The following is a 16,465-nucleotide window of genomic DNA, read 5'->3' on the forward strand; positions in this document are numbered from 1 at the left end:
ATTAGACATATATAGAAAGAAAAGTTTTTTTATCGATGAAGATCTCACGGAGATAAACGTCGATGTAACGAACGTTCGAACAAAGAAAAACAAAATTGATCGATCAGTGATAGGAAAGAAAGAAAGAAAGAAAGAAAGAAAAAAGAAAAAGAAATTGGAATAAATTTCCCTCCCACGTGTAATTGCGAGAGTAGCAACTGGGTGACACTCTATTATTCTACCCACTTTATCAACTCATTCTCAAAACCCCCTATTCCGTGGGTAAGCCTTCGACCGGACATAGTTAAAACTCCAACGATAATGCGACTTTATCGCGATGTCGTTAACTCTATAATTAATCGAGTCGCGTTTTATACGAGTATTAGCCTCCAGCTATTCGTTTGATTTCTCATCCCCATCATCATAATGGTGGTAGTGATTATGGTGGTGAAAATGGTGGGAATGGTGGTGGTGGTAAGCGTTTCGCGTGAACATATTTCTTTGAATGATAGTAAACGAGAGAAAAGGGGGAAGTGCGTAAGCACTTCATCGACCCTTGTTTTCTTCTCTCTCTCTCTCTCCCCCTCTTCCTTCTTTTCAATTTTATTTCCTTTTCTTTCCTTTGCGCTCATTAACGACAACGTCACAGCCAACTCTCAGACCACGTGCATCCTTTCCGAACACTTGTCTCGTTTTAATCGATCGATAATGCTCTTCAACAAAAATAAACTGTTTTTCTTTCTTTTTTTTTTTTCTTCTTTTTTTTATCTTCGACACGAAGCGAATAAACACGCATAAACACGAACGCACTCTCGCTCGCGCGCATATGCTCACAGAGGGAGAGGAAGAAAGAGAGAGAGAGAGATTTGCATTTTGTAGATATCGTGACATAGAATACTTAGGAATTTATAAGTAGCTGCGCGTATCGCGTTTCCTTATAGCGAAATAGAGAAAATATATCTTTGATATAATCGAAAAGTTTTAGAAACGTGCGAGTTGTGACAATTTTTGGTAAAGTATTATCCATTGGATCGGCAAATGCAATAGATTTATTTTCAAACGTCAAAAACGGCTCTGTGCGATTTAGAAATACGCTTAATCCGACGTTTTTATTATTTTTTTTTTCTCTTCCCTATCCGTTCTTCAACTAAATATTTCTTTTTTTATAAACTGTCGTAAACGTATTGTCGACTTGCGTCTGCATATGCATTTGTGTTTATATCGTAAAAAGTGACGTTGTAGAACTCTATATTTATGGAACACGTCAATTTGACAAATTTTTGATGTCATGTTGAAAATTACAAACAGAGAAAGAGAGAGAGAGAGAGAGATATATATATATATAAATAGGACTTAGTAATTATATATATATATATGTATTATATTAAATATAACTTATTCTTATTAAACATTAACATTTGAATATAAATTAATAATTAATTTTGTGTTGAAAAAGACGAAAAAAGTAAAATAAGAATAAAAAAAAACTACTGATATATACAAGGTCAAAGTTAAATAAAGTTATCTAGAATTAAATTGCAATGTACGTAAAAGGAATTTTTCAAATTTGAAGTTATATTTTAGATTAAATTATTTATTATTTTTATTATGAAGTTATATTTTAGATTAAACAAAGAGAGAGAAAGAAAGCGAGAGAGAAGGATTATAAAAAAGAAAGGATCTTTTTCATGCTTGGAAAGAAGAATATGCTTTTAAAGAGTAGATCGAAATGCAGATGCAAGGTGCAGGAGCGTGCGCACACAAACACAAACACATACATACACACACACACACACGCGCGCGTTGAGTGAACTTGCGATTGATCCAGAGGCGCGCTTCATACCGTATATATATATATATATATACACGCACGCGCACGCACGCACGTACACACATACACACACACAAAGACGAATAGATACATACAATAAACATATGTTAACAGACGGTGACGTTTCACGGAGCAAAACTGTCGGAACGTCGACCTTCCTTTGTGTGTTTGTGTATATATATATATGTTGTATGGTATATGTATGATCGGTGAGAAAGACAGAGATAGACAGATAGACAGACAGACAGGAGAAACGGTTTCGTCTTACATACGTTGTGTGTCTCGTGCTCTGCTAATGAGAATTACATAACGAAACTCGTCTAGAACGCGACTCAGCAAATTTTCTACATTTTTCCTTTATTTTTTATTTTTTTTATTTTTTTTTCATCTTTTATTTTTATTTTTTACTTTCTTTCCTTCCTTCTTTCTTTTTTTTTTTTTTTTTTTTTTAATTTAATTTTATTTCATTTTATTTTATCATTTACTTTCTTTTTCTTATCTTATACGTGTTAGAGAGCAGAACAGCAGGGTTGATAAATTAACGCGCAAGCGCATATTACGAAAAGAGAGAAATATTTGTAACCCAGAGTAGTTACTACGATATGAAAGATCAGGTGGAAGGATAGAAGGAAGGAAGGAGGATTAAAGGGTAGAAAGGAGGAAGGGGTTCACGTTAATCATCAAATTCTCCGAGTTTAAAAAGGATCGCATGATAATCGTATTTTCCCATTGAACCACATTTTACTACTCGTGCTCATAAATGTCACCGCATTTTTTCTAACATACTTTCTTTCACTTATTTTTGGTTTCTCTTATACCTTTTTTTTTTTTTTTTAAGATACATAAGGTGTAACTGATTAATCTTTCAAAGAGTTATGATTACAAACTCTGGGAATAAATTTTCAAGGATCTAAACAGCTAGAAAATGATTTATGAACTTATGGGGTAGGAAATGATTGCTTCTGGGATTACGACATGGACGATTCGAATTTATCGTGCAAAATCACTGAAAAAATTGTCACGTCACGTCGTGTAGAAGTTATAATTTTGTCTCTCTCTCTCTCTCTCTCTTTTGTAAGAAATGCAGATTAAAGGAAAGTTAAAATAATCAAGAAAAATTCAGGAAAAGAAAAAAAGAAGTGATCAACGTGATAATATCTGCAGCCGATAGAGAAAATTTTCGGTTTCATGTTTGTAGAACATTTTCTATTTGTTTACAGATTCCTGAAAACTCATTCTCAAAGTTTGTACAGACCGATCGGTTACGACACCCTGTATGTTAGTTTGCGTTACATATGTAATATGTCCAATTTCTATTCGGATTCGTATTATAAAATCGTACATTTCATATTTAACGATCTACTTATACGACAAGTGACAAGCTTATTGCAATTGATCTATACTTATGATTAATAACGATTCTAACAACATTAATATAGATCAATCGTTATATATATATATATATATATTTATACTAAAAAATAAGGTTAAATAATAATTGATTTCATTAATATCATACCTTGAATAAATAAATAATAAGAAAGTAAAAATGTTTGCGTTTTATGTTGCAACCCCAGTTTGGTTCGATCGAGCAATATTATTTCTAAAACTCGATTGGTCGATCAACGACCTGATGAACCCAGAGTCGATTTCTCGACCAATCAGATTCGACGTTGCAATATCAAGCGAATATTTTGATTGGATAAGGATGATGATAAGTATGAATATATATATATATATATGCACACACATATACATATGTATATAGATTTCCAGTAAGTTCGACGACATTATAGGGTTGAGCAAACACGATTAAATGGTGTTGGGATGTGGTAGAGGGTGAGAAATATGAGATAGTATGATGGATAGAAAAAGAGAGAAAGAGAGACAGAAGAGGGAGAGAGAAGCTAGAAAAGAGCCGGGATGATAGAGAAAGCAAGAAAGTAAAGGAGTAGAGAAGAGCGTGTTCCGGAAGGGCAGTCGCCGGCATTCCGGATCAATACTCCCACCGCCGTCGCTTCTCTGGGGGTTCGTCGGGGGTTAGAGATTTTCTCTCTCACTCTCTCCCCACCCTTTCTCTCTCTCTCTCTCCCTCTCTCTCTCTCTTTCTCTCTCTCTCTCTCTCTCTTTCTCTCTCTCTCTCTTTCTGCTCCACACGTAGTACACGAAATCCGTGGTCTCGTCCGACTACATCCGTTCCTTTTCTACTTGCACCGCTTCGATCCGTTCTCTCTCTTTCACTCACTCTTACTCACTCACTCACTCACTCATTCTTTCTCCCTCTTCGCTGCTACCACTTATACCCTTTATCTATCTATCTTTTTCTCTCTAATATCTTTTTCTTTTTCCTTGTTTTCTCGTCTTTTTTCTTTTTTCTTGTTTCTTGCTCTCCTTTTTACTACGTTCCTACACACGAGAAATTTACGCGCAGGGCATTTTGTTCTCCACCATGAATTAAACTCCTATAAATCGACCACAGAATTTATATGGTGTATACGTGTGTTTCGTGTATATATGTATATATATATATATTATATGTATACATACACATACACACACACATACACTTTTAAGAGTTATATATAAAAGTTCGTAACACTAGAGAATTTAATTTTGTTATCGATTTGTGTATAATTACTTTCTCTTTTTTCCTCTCCTTTCTAAAATTCCATCGTAAACATAGTAATAATTGATAATTTATTCATTTCATTCTCTTTATCGCGTTCTATACCTATTAGAAAAACAAAAAAAAAAAGTATCCTATCTCGAAACAATAAGACGTTTGACACTTTTAAATATAATATGGTATGATGCATCTCGAGTTATGTCGTCGATATAACTTTGAATGAAAAATATTGTAAAGGAGAGAAAAAAAAAAGAGAGAAAGAAAAAACGAGATTGGATCATATGTTGTTTTCTCAATGATAGATAGATTTGTATTTTTATGAATTCTTCAAAGGAAATCTCTCTCGATAGTCATATATCATAAAGAAATGAGTCAGACGAAGATTAAATTACATCGTGTTTTATGAATGTATGTACGTATGTATATACATATATTTGTATCAGAAGTTCAAAGGGTCAATTCCTCGCTTGTAGTAGATATAAAGAATGTTTCTTTTGGTTGGTCCATTAGTCAGCAGTGCTGAAAATACAACGCACACATACACACATTCCCTTGGGTCATCCCTATGTGCCACCCTCGAGTTTTTTTTTCTTTTCTTCCTTCTTTCCTTTCCTTCCATTTTTACCCCCTCGTCTTTTTTTCATTTTCTTTCTTTCTTTCTTTCTTTCTTTCTTTCTTTCTTTTAGTTCTTCTATGACAAATGGTCGACTTTAAACTACGAGAGAGTTACTTATCCACAGCTTCGTCCATCCAACCCCAATTTCTTTCGAGCTGTCGACAGTTCTGTGTTACAAAGAGAGGGAGAAAAAAATAGAGAGAGAGAGAGAGAGAGAGAGAAGGAGAGAAAAAAAGGAACTTTTCTTTTCCTCTTAAATCGTTAAGAGATAGGTTAGCCAACAGGATTATATTAAATGTTGTACAAACGATTTTACGAGTCACTGGCACGAAGAAAATCCCGCGTCCCTTTTACCAAATAGAATGTGATGTACATTTGTTTAAGGGATGAAAAAAAAGCAAAGGAAAGGAAAGGAAAAAATACAAATAAAAAATTAAAGAATTAGCACAATGTTCGAAGAAAAATTATATGTCGCGGTTAGTTATTGACAAATTCGATTGAATAATAGTAATTAAATAATATGTCCGAATGAATGAACTTTCAATGAATATTGCGAGCGATTGACGAAATTAAAGAAGAATAAAGTAAAAATAAAAAGAAGGTGAAAAAAAAACAATAGAAAAGGGGAGGGAAAATAAAGAAGATGAAAGTAATGTATTTCCTTTTCTTGTTTCTTCTTTTTCCTCTTTTAACTTTAACGTAGTTGTACTTCTTCCTGTCGTTCCTCGAAGAAAGGCGAGGTTAATTATCGTCGATTCTATTTTTCTATTCGAGAACGAACGTTCGTTTCTCGTTCTCAAACGATCCTTTCCACGATACTCTCTATTCTTTGAACCGAGTATATACAATAGCGAATAATTTCTTGATTTTCCGGTAACGTGGTACTCGCTTAACTATCGAACTATCAACGAAGAATCGATTAAAAAAAATAAATAAATAAATACATAAACAATAAAAATAAAAAACTAAATAAGAAAATAATTAAGAATAGAAAAAATGTAGTTCTAGATTGGAGATGGGAGTGACAAGAAAAACATAAATGGAAATAGCTAAGTAATATTAATTCAAAGTGAGAGAAAGAATTGTTCGGGCTAGATTATTCGGTATCGTTAAGGTTTGCTGTTAACTGTTTCGTCGTATTATCTCATCATCGTAATCAGGGGAAATAATGACGCTCGACCCGAACGGATTCTACGAGAAACATATATATTATAATATGTACGTAGCAAGGACGTACGCGTGAACGAGCAAGCGAGCAACCAAGCAAGCAAGCGAACGAACGAACGAACGAACGAACGAACGAACCAAGGAACGAACGAACGAACGAACGTACGTTTACTGTGATGCGCGGTAGTGGGTACCGTCGTGTCGCGACCGATACGAGTACGTGAAAGTACGTCGTGTGTTATGAATGAAATTATAAATACGAACACGCTAGATAATCGTGCACCACGTAACTCGGAAACAAGCGGCAAACGGAGCCGAGCCAGCAGCATATAAACTCTATTTTTGGAATTGTTCGTGCGATGAAAAGCCGATTTCTCGTTTACCGACCTTTTCTCGTACATTTAACCGATAGATGTTCTTTTTACTAAAGTTCTTTTTCTTATTTATTAAATCTTTTTCTTTTTCTTTCTTTTTTTCTTCTTCTTTTTTTTTTTTTTTTTTTTTTTAAGAGCTATAAAAATGTATGACCCCGTGATCATAAAAGTGATAGCCAAGTCGTACGAGATATTAAAAGAAATATTTTTTCTCTCCACGCGTTATATTCTTAAAATTTTTTTTTTTTATTTAGATAAGAAAATATAAAGAGCTATGCATTTTTCGAGAATAAACATATTTACTTTTTTGTGTTCTTTTTTCTTTTTCTTTTCTTTTTTTTTTTTTTTTTGGTCATTACAGAAATAAATAATTTTTATATAATTTATAATGTCGAAACGTATTGATACCGAAAGTATATATACCAATTAGAAATCATAAATCATTCGTAATCAGCAAGTCGTATAATAATCAAGGATCGTTTAATTATTTAATCGAACGTATTATCGATAGTCGATAATTTCTTGAATAATCGAGTCCTTCTAGATAAGATTAGTAAGAAATTTGAAAAATATTTTATCTATCTTTGATAATTTGCTTTTTAAGATTTATCAAGATTGTTATAACGTATTGACGCTTCAATTAATACGAGAACGATACGACATTCTTTGAGGTTAACTCTTGCTACTACTGATCGATAGTCGTTCGATTTTTTTATTTTTTCATTTTATTAATGATTATCCGTCGATAACGATGCATTTCTTTATTATCGACTAAGACGATCGTTAATTTCACTTAGTTAGGTAAATCAGTTTGACGAAGTGTTCGTATGATCTTGACATTTCTCTGTGATTTTTCCTCTGAAGTTCTACGTCACACTTGACTTCTTTCTTCGATGACAAGATTCGCCACGAAAGTTGACATCGTGCCCGGAATGGGAGCTTGTAACTGATCCAAAACATATTTAGAGTTTCATCATCTTCGGCGCATTAACTTTGTGCAACGCCGATCATCCCTCTAAAGTGCAATCATTAAACAAAACAAAAAGAAGAGAGACAGAGACAGAAAATCGAAATATAAAAATACTTTGATTATATGTCTCTATTTAAGTTAAATAACATACTTTTAAGATTCATTAATTCGACGGTCGAAATGATTTTCTTTTTCTCTCTTTCTCTCTCTTTCGCAAGCGTGCGCGCGCATGATTGTTATCGAACGACTCACGTGGATACGTGAAATATTTCCACATAATTTTTAATGAATTCATTAAAAATGTCAGACGACATCGACAATCGAAAGTAAAGCTAGTTCGATCCGGTCTTCCATATTTTCTTTTCACACCAGTTCGTGATCATTTTATTTTCTGTTTACCAATCGAGAAGTTAAATGTAAGATCAATCAATGTAAGATCAATCATATAAACGAAGACTACGATATTGTTTTCGTTCTTCTTTGACGCATATTTGTATTGACAAATATATATTATTTGCATTGATAAATATATATATATATATATATATATATATATGAATGTATGTATCATTACAATTAGAAATGAATCGACTGACGGAAATTTCGTGAAAGACCGTTATATGAAATCCTTTTGAATTTAACCTAAGTTTACGAATACTATATGTTCCTAACACTATATGTCCAGCTGTTCGAGAAAAGACGATCGCACGAAACAGTATGGCGGTTTTATCACCGCGGGGCATTACGAGTTCGTTACAAAGAGGAATTATTAAAGAGGTACTACGTCACGTGTCTCTTCCTTCGTTCTTCACATTAGCGACGTAGATGTTCTTTTCTTTTCTTTTTTATCTTTTTTCCTCCCCTTTTTCCTGTTTTTTTTCTTTCTTTTTTTTTTCAAACAGTCCTCTCGTTATGGCATAACGCATAACGCTTAATTAGACTTTAAATTTTAGTCGTTTCCCGCCGCGACGCCATTTTAACTATTGCGCTTTTTTTCTCTTTTTTTTTTTTTCAAAATATTCCCGATTATATTCGTAATCTGAAGATATCATATATCGATGTGATAACGGAAAAAAATATACTTTTTCACGCTGATGATTATTTCATCGATAGAGATAAAGATAGAGATAGAGAGAAGAGAAAGAGAACGAGAGAGAGAGAGAGAGAGACAGAGAGAGAGAGAGAGAGAGAGAGAGAGAGAGAGAGAGAGAGAGAGAGAGAGAGAGAGAGAGAGAGAGAAGGCCATGACCGTTTACGTTACTATATCTCGGATGAAAGGGTCTTTCGTAACGCTTGTTTTACGTACATCGCTATCTCACATATGTATCTACGCGTATCTGTGTATGCGTAACACGTATATATGGTGTATGCTTACTATACAATGTATATCGAACGCTTTTATCCGTAACCTCCTACGTCGAAGACAACGGCTACTGTTCCCTTTTTTCTTTCTTTCTTTCTTTTCTCCCGGTTTTTCCTTTTTTCTTATTTTCTCTTTTTCTCTTGTTACAAATTACATTTCTCGTTTACGCAAGAACTTGGAATGAAAATAACATTTTCTCGAAATACATTCGTTCCTAAATATCATCGATCTCAATGAATTTTTTAATGAATGTGTATTTACATCGACTTCAGAATGAATATTTAACAAGCTTTTTTCTTTTTTCTTTTCTTTCTTTTTTTTTTTTTTTTGAAACGAAGTAACGCAATTAGATCAATATTAATCGAACGTGTTTCTTAATTCCATTTTGCTAATACATAATAGTGATATATTTTTGTAGTGTTACGAAACGAAAATGAAATTTTCCGAGAAAGTCGAATAATCTACAAACGAAAGCATTATCCTTCGATCGTTTCAACGTGGAATATATATATAGGTTATTGAAATTCGTAGAGAGCTTTTATCCGTGCGAAAATAAATGAAGGTTTCCTTTACATTATTTGAATCTAGATAACCATTGATAACATGTAATTAAATTAGGAACGAACGTAGGAAAAGAGAAAGCAAGCAAGTTAATATTGTTGATGGTAATATTGTTGATGGAAAGAGATGTTCAAAAATAAATGTTGTTCAAAGAGAAGAGAAGAGAAAAGGGAATGGTAAAAGCTTAGAAACTTAATGCGTATCAAAATCGTTCATTTCCATAAAGGAAAAAGAAAAAGAAAAAAAAAAAGAAAAGAAAAGAAACACGAGAGATTCGTAAAGTTTTTCTTTTTCAATACATTTAAAACGAGACTCGAATTTTTTCGTTCTTTGTCATTGATGTAATTATTATAGATTTAAAGAACATGATTCTTTCCTTTTCTTTTTTAATTCTTTTTTACTTATTAAACAAATTCAAATCCTTTTTCTTTCGATATTTTCCTTTAAAGAATTCTTCGCAAAGAAATAAATATTCTTGATATTTTCCTTTGGGAAAAAAGAAAAGGAGAAGCGCGAAAGAATATATGTTGAAACATTTTGCGAATCGTATATTTATATAGCATCAAATTTGCATGGTACCTGTGACCGGGTATGAGGAATTCAATAAAACCGCCGTTCGAAACCTTTACGAATAGCAAACTTTTTATCGATGGGAGGGCGCCACCGTTTCAATATTTTTCTCGGACTTGTCGGTCTGTAAAGAAATTTATTGGTATTTTTTATATTATATATATATGTATATATATGTATATATATATGTGTGTGTGTGTATATATATAGACGTGTATATATAAGAAATTATTATTTTGAACGTTCACTTTTAGACGTAAAAGATCGACCCGATCGATCTTTTCCGTCTAAAGGATTACATCGACGCATAAGTTTCAATGGATACCTCATGAACGCATTTGCTGGTAAACAGATTTAATGTGATTACTTTTTCTTAGTATGGCCTCAAATGTCCAGAATTTTAACAAAGGTGTGTCATTTGTTATTGATTGTTGCTTTTTATCGCTCAAATATGATCTTACATCTTTCTTTGTATTATCCAATAGCTTCTTAAAAGAAGAAAAGAATGTTCTTTGTGTTGTCATTGAAAAAAAGAAAAACCGATCAATGTTGAAATTTACGTGGTGCTCAAGTATCTAATTAATTAAAAAAAAAAAAAAAAAAAAAAGAATAATACATTATTTCACGCGTATATATGTGTATCGCATTGTCCGTGATTTAATTTTTCTTTTTTATATCTTATTTTAAGTATTTTTCTTTCTATTTTCATTTTGTCTAATTCTTCTCGACTCCAACAATTTCGTTCGATATTTTCGTGCAAAGTTACGTTCGCGATAACACCCACGCACTGTTTCCCGATTCACAAAGAAAACTGATTCGATTCGGCCATTACAAAATGAATAAATAAAATGATCATTTGATAATTCATGCGTTTTTAGCGAACATGATAATCTTCGATGACGTTTGATATTAGAGAAAGAGGATAATAGCAAGAACGAAGAAAATAAAGTATAGAAGAAAAAGAATATTTATATAAAATCGTAAATAAAAAAAAAAAAAAAGAAAAGAAAAGAATATGGCGGAAGAGTTTATCTCTATGAACAGATAGAGATAAAAAGAAAGATAGAGAGAAAGACAGCACGAATACTCGATTTTCTTTGTAACACGTATCCGCTTTTTCTGTCTCTTCACTTTTATTTTGTACTCGTTCCCTGGGGGTAAATGTCGACTCACACATGTGTAAATGTTACTTCTAATGGGAAAGATAATGATCCTTGAGTCGCTTTCCTAGTCCGAGACAACTTTTGAGATCTGGACTTTGTCTGGACTGCTGGTGTAGTAGTCTTTCTCGTCTGCTACGGTTAGTCGACCGTGCTGCTAACTTAAAAAAAAGTAGAAAGAAAGAAAGAAAGAAAGAAAGAAAGAAAAATATACCTTCGTCTCACGACGCCTAAAAACTCTTAAAAAGAAATTTGACTGAGACAATGTAGAAAATTTTTTCTCGGGCGATCTTGGAACTCGTCGAAATATCGAAAAAGAATGATCTTCCTAATTGTTCGACAAAGTTCGAGGATAGGAGAATAATGAAAATTCGAGAAAGGAAAGGAAAAGAAAAAAATTCGAATAATTTTTTAAAAAGCAATCGTAAGGTTTTGGCACGAATCTAAAAAAAAAAAAAAAAAAAAATGGTTTCTTTGTCGAAAGTTTACAATTGACCATTCAATTTAGATTTGTATACTATTATACATATTTCTGGACTAGTATCAACAATTTCATTGACATCACTACTATGCCAATATAGTATAATCGTTCCTTTACCGATTAATTATCTACGTATATACCTCAAGAACAAAAGTGATAACGTAATATGATAATATATCACGTTCAAGATATTCTATTGATAGAAATTAACTTTTGTAATACATACACGTGTATTGATACAACGTGATCAAATTAATAACGATATTCAACGGAATGTCTTTCTTCTTTTTCAAATTTAAAATATTAAAATAGTTGTAAAAAAGAAAAAAGAAAAAACATGAAACGTATAATATCAATTTTATTAATGGCTGCTTTTTGCGATTGGATGAAAATGAGGGTATGGAGACTGTCATTGTCCGCATTATCGGTCACGTTGATCCATTTGATAATCTTTAGATGGAAGGTCTTAGTGGCTGCGTTCCAATTCTTCTGTATTCTAAAAAAAGGAAAGTAGAAGAAGGTCGGGGAAGGATACCTTCCTACAATTTCTAGGACGATAGAATATTTTCCTACGAATTTCTATCAAGTGATCAATTCATTCTATTTGATTTTTCATTAATTATATCTTTAATATTATATGATTATTTGATTTTTTATTATTATCGTTTCTTTCCTTTGTAATTGATAAACATAGAAATGAAGATATTTAAATTGTATGTTTGTTTTATAGAAAAATATTGAATTTATATGTGCATTGTTTGTAAGTTGAAATATGTACTTTTAAGAGAGTCGATTGATGATCGCATAACGAAAAGATTCATGGTATTATTTTCATATTTGCTTCTTGCGGCACGTAGATAGTATATCGCACGATTAATACCGGTAACTACGTAATGGTAGTACTAATGAATGGTCAGAACGTACGAACGTGTTCTCACGTATCTATATGTATACTGTTCTTCATTGAAACACAACAATGACGGGTTCTTGCGAAAGGAAATCCGAGGATGATTGAATAGTCACCCTCGATGCTTTATGTCCATAAAGCAAACTAACTCGATCAGGAACTTTGCTTAAAATAAATACAACGTTAATAAAATATTAATAAATTTGATTATATGTATAGATATATATATATATATTAATAAAATGAAATATAAATAATACATACTGATAAATAATAATTATAATTAATATAAATACTAATTAAATTGTTATCGGTATATATTATAGTATATTATTATTTATATATGTAGTATAACTATTATTTTATACATATATATATATACAAAAATATATTATAGATATATTTATACCTCTATCACATACAATAATGATATAAGCTATTTTTTTTAATATTTCTTATGAAACATTTTATCAACTACATATATTAATTTATTTTACAGATGTTACGCCGTCAGAGCAAGAAGATTTGTTTATTAGAAAACTTCGACAATGTTGTGTGGCGTTCGATTTTATGGATCCTATGGCGGATCTCAAGGGGAAGGAAATTAAACGCAGCACCCTCAACGAATTGGTGGAATATATCACGGCTGGACGAGGCGTTCTTACCGAACCTGTTTACCCAGAAATCATTAAGATGGTATGTCAATATAATCATTATTACATTCACTTTGTTAATTATTCATATTATAAATAATTTCTAATATATATTTTTTGTAGATATCAGCGAATCTTTTCCGTACGTTGCCACCTAGTGAAAATCCAGACTTTGATCCAGAAGAAGATGATCCAACACTGGAGGCGAGCTGGCCCCACCTTCAGTTGGTTTATGAATTCTTTCTTCGTTTTCTCGAGTCTTCAGACTTCCAACCTGCCATTGGCAAGAAAGTTATTGACCAAAAATTTGTTTTACAAGTAAGGATTAATTTTATGGAAGAAGGAATAAGTTCGATATAACTGTTGCCATCTGAAATAACTTTTCATTTTCTTATTTCAGAAGAAACGTTTCATTTATTTATTTATTTATTTACTATATTCAATAGATACATTTTATTGAAGTAAATCATATTTATTAAGCTATAAAAATTTACTACTCCAGTATATTAAAATATACTTTGTACGTTTTTTTTTTTTTTTAGAAAAAAAAAGCAAAAAAACAAAAAAAAAAGGAAAACAGAAGAAGAAAAAAGAGATTTATAAAATTGTATGTATGTAATAGAAAAATCATAATCCTTTGAGAAAATGTGCGACGAAAGTTTAAAGTAAACGTTTTTATTAAAACGATTGAAAGCAGACATTTTGATTTAGTTGATAAATCTAGTGTTTAACGTTTCCTTTGAATCGGCTGAAAGCCAACAAAGTAAAAATTATTTCATTTGATATGACTGTAGTTATCGAACAAACTCCGTTTATATTAAATTATGTTTGTTATATCAAATTACGTTTGAGAACACACGATAATGTAAATCCTAATTTATGATTACAGTTATTGGAATTATTCGACTCGGAAGATCCTAGGGAAAGAGACTTTCTCAAGACCGTTTTACATCGTATTTACGGCAAGTTCCTTGGTCTTCGAGCGTTCATACGCAAACAAATTAATAACATTTTTCTGAGGTACTTTTTGATTCACGTTGTCCATATTATATAGAATATTGATAGGTGGAGAACTGGTTTGTTTATTCATATTAAAGACACGTTAACGTTATTCTTTCTTTGTAGGTTCGTCTATGAGACGGAACACTTTAATGGTGTAGGTGAACTTCTCGAAATTCTTGGTAGTATCATTAACGGATTTGCTCTACCTTTAAAAGTAGAGCACAAACAGTTTTTGATTAAGGTAAAATTTTCTTTACGTATTAGAAAAGTCACATTTTATAAATTAAAAATATATTTGATATGATTTCTTTTATCAATTGTATATATATATATATATTTCTCTTACGTCTAACAACTGATTTATCTGTTATATATAGGTGTTACTACCATTACACAAAGTGAAGTGTTTATCACTCTATCATGCACAGTTAGCTTATTGCGTTGTACAATTCTTGGAGAAAGACGCAACCTTAACGGAACCAGTTGTACGAGGCCTCCTTAAGTTCTGGCCTAAGACGTGCAGCCAGAAGGAGGTAATGTTCCTTGGTGAGATTGAGGAAATTCTTGATGTCATAGAACCTAGCCAATTTGTTAAAATCCAAGAGCCTTTGTTCAGGCAAATCGCACGTTGCGTATCCTCGCCGCATTTCCAGGTAATATGTAGCTTGAATTCGTGCGTGTTTGTATCAAATTAAACAAATTAAATTTTTGACATTCGAAATAATAAACTTAATCATAAAATAATTAATTGCTTATACATAGGTCGCAGAGAGAGCATTGTACTTCTGGAATAACGAGTATATAATGTCGCTAATCGAGGAGAACAATCATGTAATAATGGCGATCATGTTCCCCGCATTGTATAAAATTAGCAAGGAGCATTGGAATCAGACGATCGTAGCACTTGTTTATAATGTACTCAAAACGTTTATGGAGATGAACAGCAAGCAATTCGATGAACTTACTGCCAGCTATAAGTCTGAAAGGCAAAAGTAAGTGAGCAATGAGATCGATGATTTTTTTTTTTATTATTAACCTTCTTACTAAGATGGATTTTGCCGCGAGAAAAGTCCGATACTTTTTTTTGCATTGTGCAAATTATTCGTTTCTTATTTATAAATGATATTCGTATTAATATAGAACGAGTTATTTAATGAATACATAACATTATAAAAAGAATTGGTTGCATATTATGAAAATATTAAAATATCTCCTACGTTCAATCTAAAAGTTTTTCATTCGTATAGAATTCTCTCGACTGATTATAGTCATCTTTTGGTAAAAGAAAAGGATTCTATATTTAATAAAAAATGTCTTTATATTCTTTAGTTGCTAATATATACATAGCTTTCTCTTCCTTTATATATATGTGTGTGTGTATATATATATATACATTTATTTAACAGAGAAAAGAAAAGGGAAAAGGAGAGAGAAGAATTATGGAAAAAATTAAACGAACTCGAAATAGAGCGACGCAGTGCACTAACAGAAACATCCAACAATTCTGTTCCTGCCACGACTGCACCTGCGACGCGAACCCGCCCCTGAGCTAGTACGTATGTTCAGTTTAAAAATGACTCAATTGTTTTGAGCCTTTTTATATTTTTGGAACTCGAAATTATTCACGTGAGTAAAGATAAAAGATTATTTTACTGCTGATGTTTAGAATCGTTTCTACGTATGAATTGTCATATATCATTTATAAGTATTTGGTAAAATGTATAATATATATATATATATATATATATACATATATATTATATTATATTATATTATATTATATTATATTATTATTATATTATATTATATTATTATATTATATTATTATATTATATTATATTATATTATATATTACTTACACACATTAAATGCTTTTGCATAAATTTACATATGTGTATTTTTTTTTTCTTTTTCTCTCTTATTATAGGTGGACATACACTATTACGCTGCCCAATTATTAGTCCTTAGTTTACGTCGATTGTCCATACACTACATGCAAGAAATTATCGTTGTTAGAAAGAAAGAGACGGAAGGAAGGAAAGAGAAAGAAAAGAAGAGAGAAAGAAACAAATATCTCACGATGGCATTCTTGACGTAAAATACAATTCCTTTCGTTACAGTCTCGTCCGGAAGGCAAAATGGAGTTCGTAAAAAAAAAATATATATATATATATGAAAGAAAGAAAGAAAGAAAGAAAAAAAGAA

The 16,465-nt window shown here is 31.7% G+C and overlaps 1 protein-coding gene across 2 annotated transcripts in view; it reads left to right on the forward strand.

The window, feature by feature from the left end:
* LOC122631056 (serine/threonine-protein phosphatase 2A 56 kDa regulatory subunit epsilon isoform) overlaps window positions 1-16,465 on the forward strand; it is a 28,830-nt gene extending 12,365 nt beyond the window's left edge. For both annotated transcript variants that reach the window (XM_043816270.1, XM_043816271.1), the window contains exons 3-10: window positions 13,105-13,301; window positions 13,382-13,576; window positions 14,148-14,278; window positions 14,384-14,501; window positions 14,638-14,913; window positions 15,023-15,252; window positions 15,667-15,812; window positions 16,188-16,465. In XM_043816270.1, coding sequence (XP_043672205.1) covers window positions 13,105-13,301; window positions 13,382-13,576; window positions 14,148-14,278; window positions 14,384-14,501; window positions 14,638-14,913; window positions 15,023-15,252; window positions 15,667-15,808 — 1,289 coding nt within the window. In that variant the 3' untranslated portion in view covers window positions 15,809-15,812; window positions 16,188-16,465. The remainder of the gene's footprint in view (window positions 1-13,104; window positions 13,302-13,381; window positions 13,577-14,147; window positions 14,279-14,383; window positions 14,502-14,637; window positions 14,914-15,022; window positions 15,253-15,666; window positions 15,813-16,187) is intronic.

The sequence above is a fragment of the Vespula pensylvanica genome, chromosome 8 (genome assembly GCF_014466175.1).
Source record: "Vespula pensylvanica isolate Volc-1 chromosome 8, ASM1446617v1, whole genome shotgun sequence".
NCBI lineage: Eukaryota > Metazoa > Arthropoda > Insecta > Hymenoptera > Vespidae > Vespula > Vespula pensylvanica.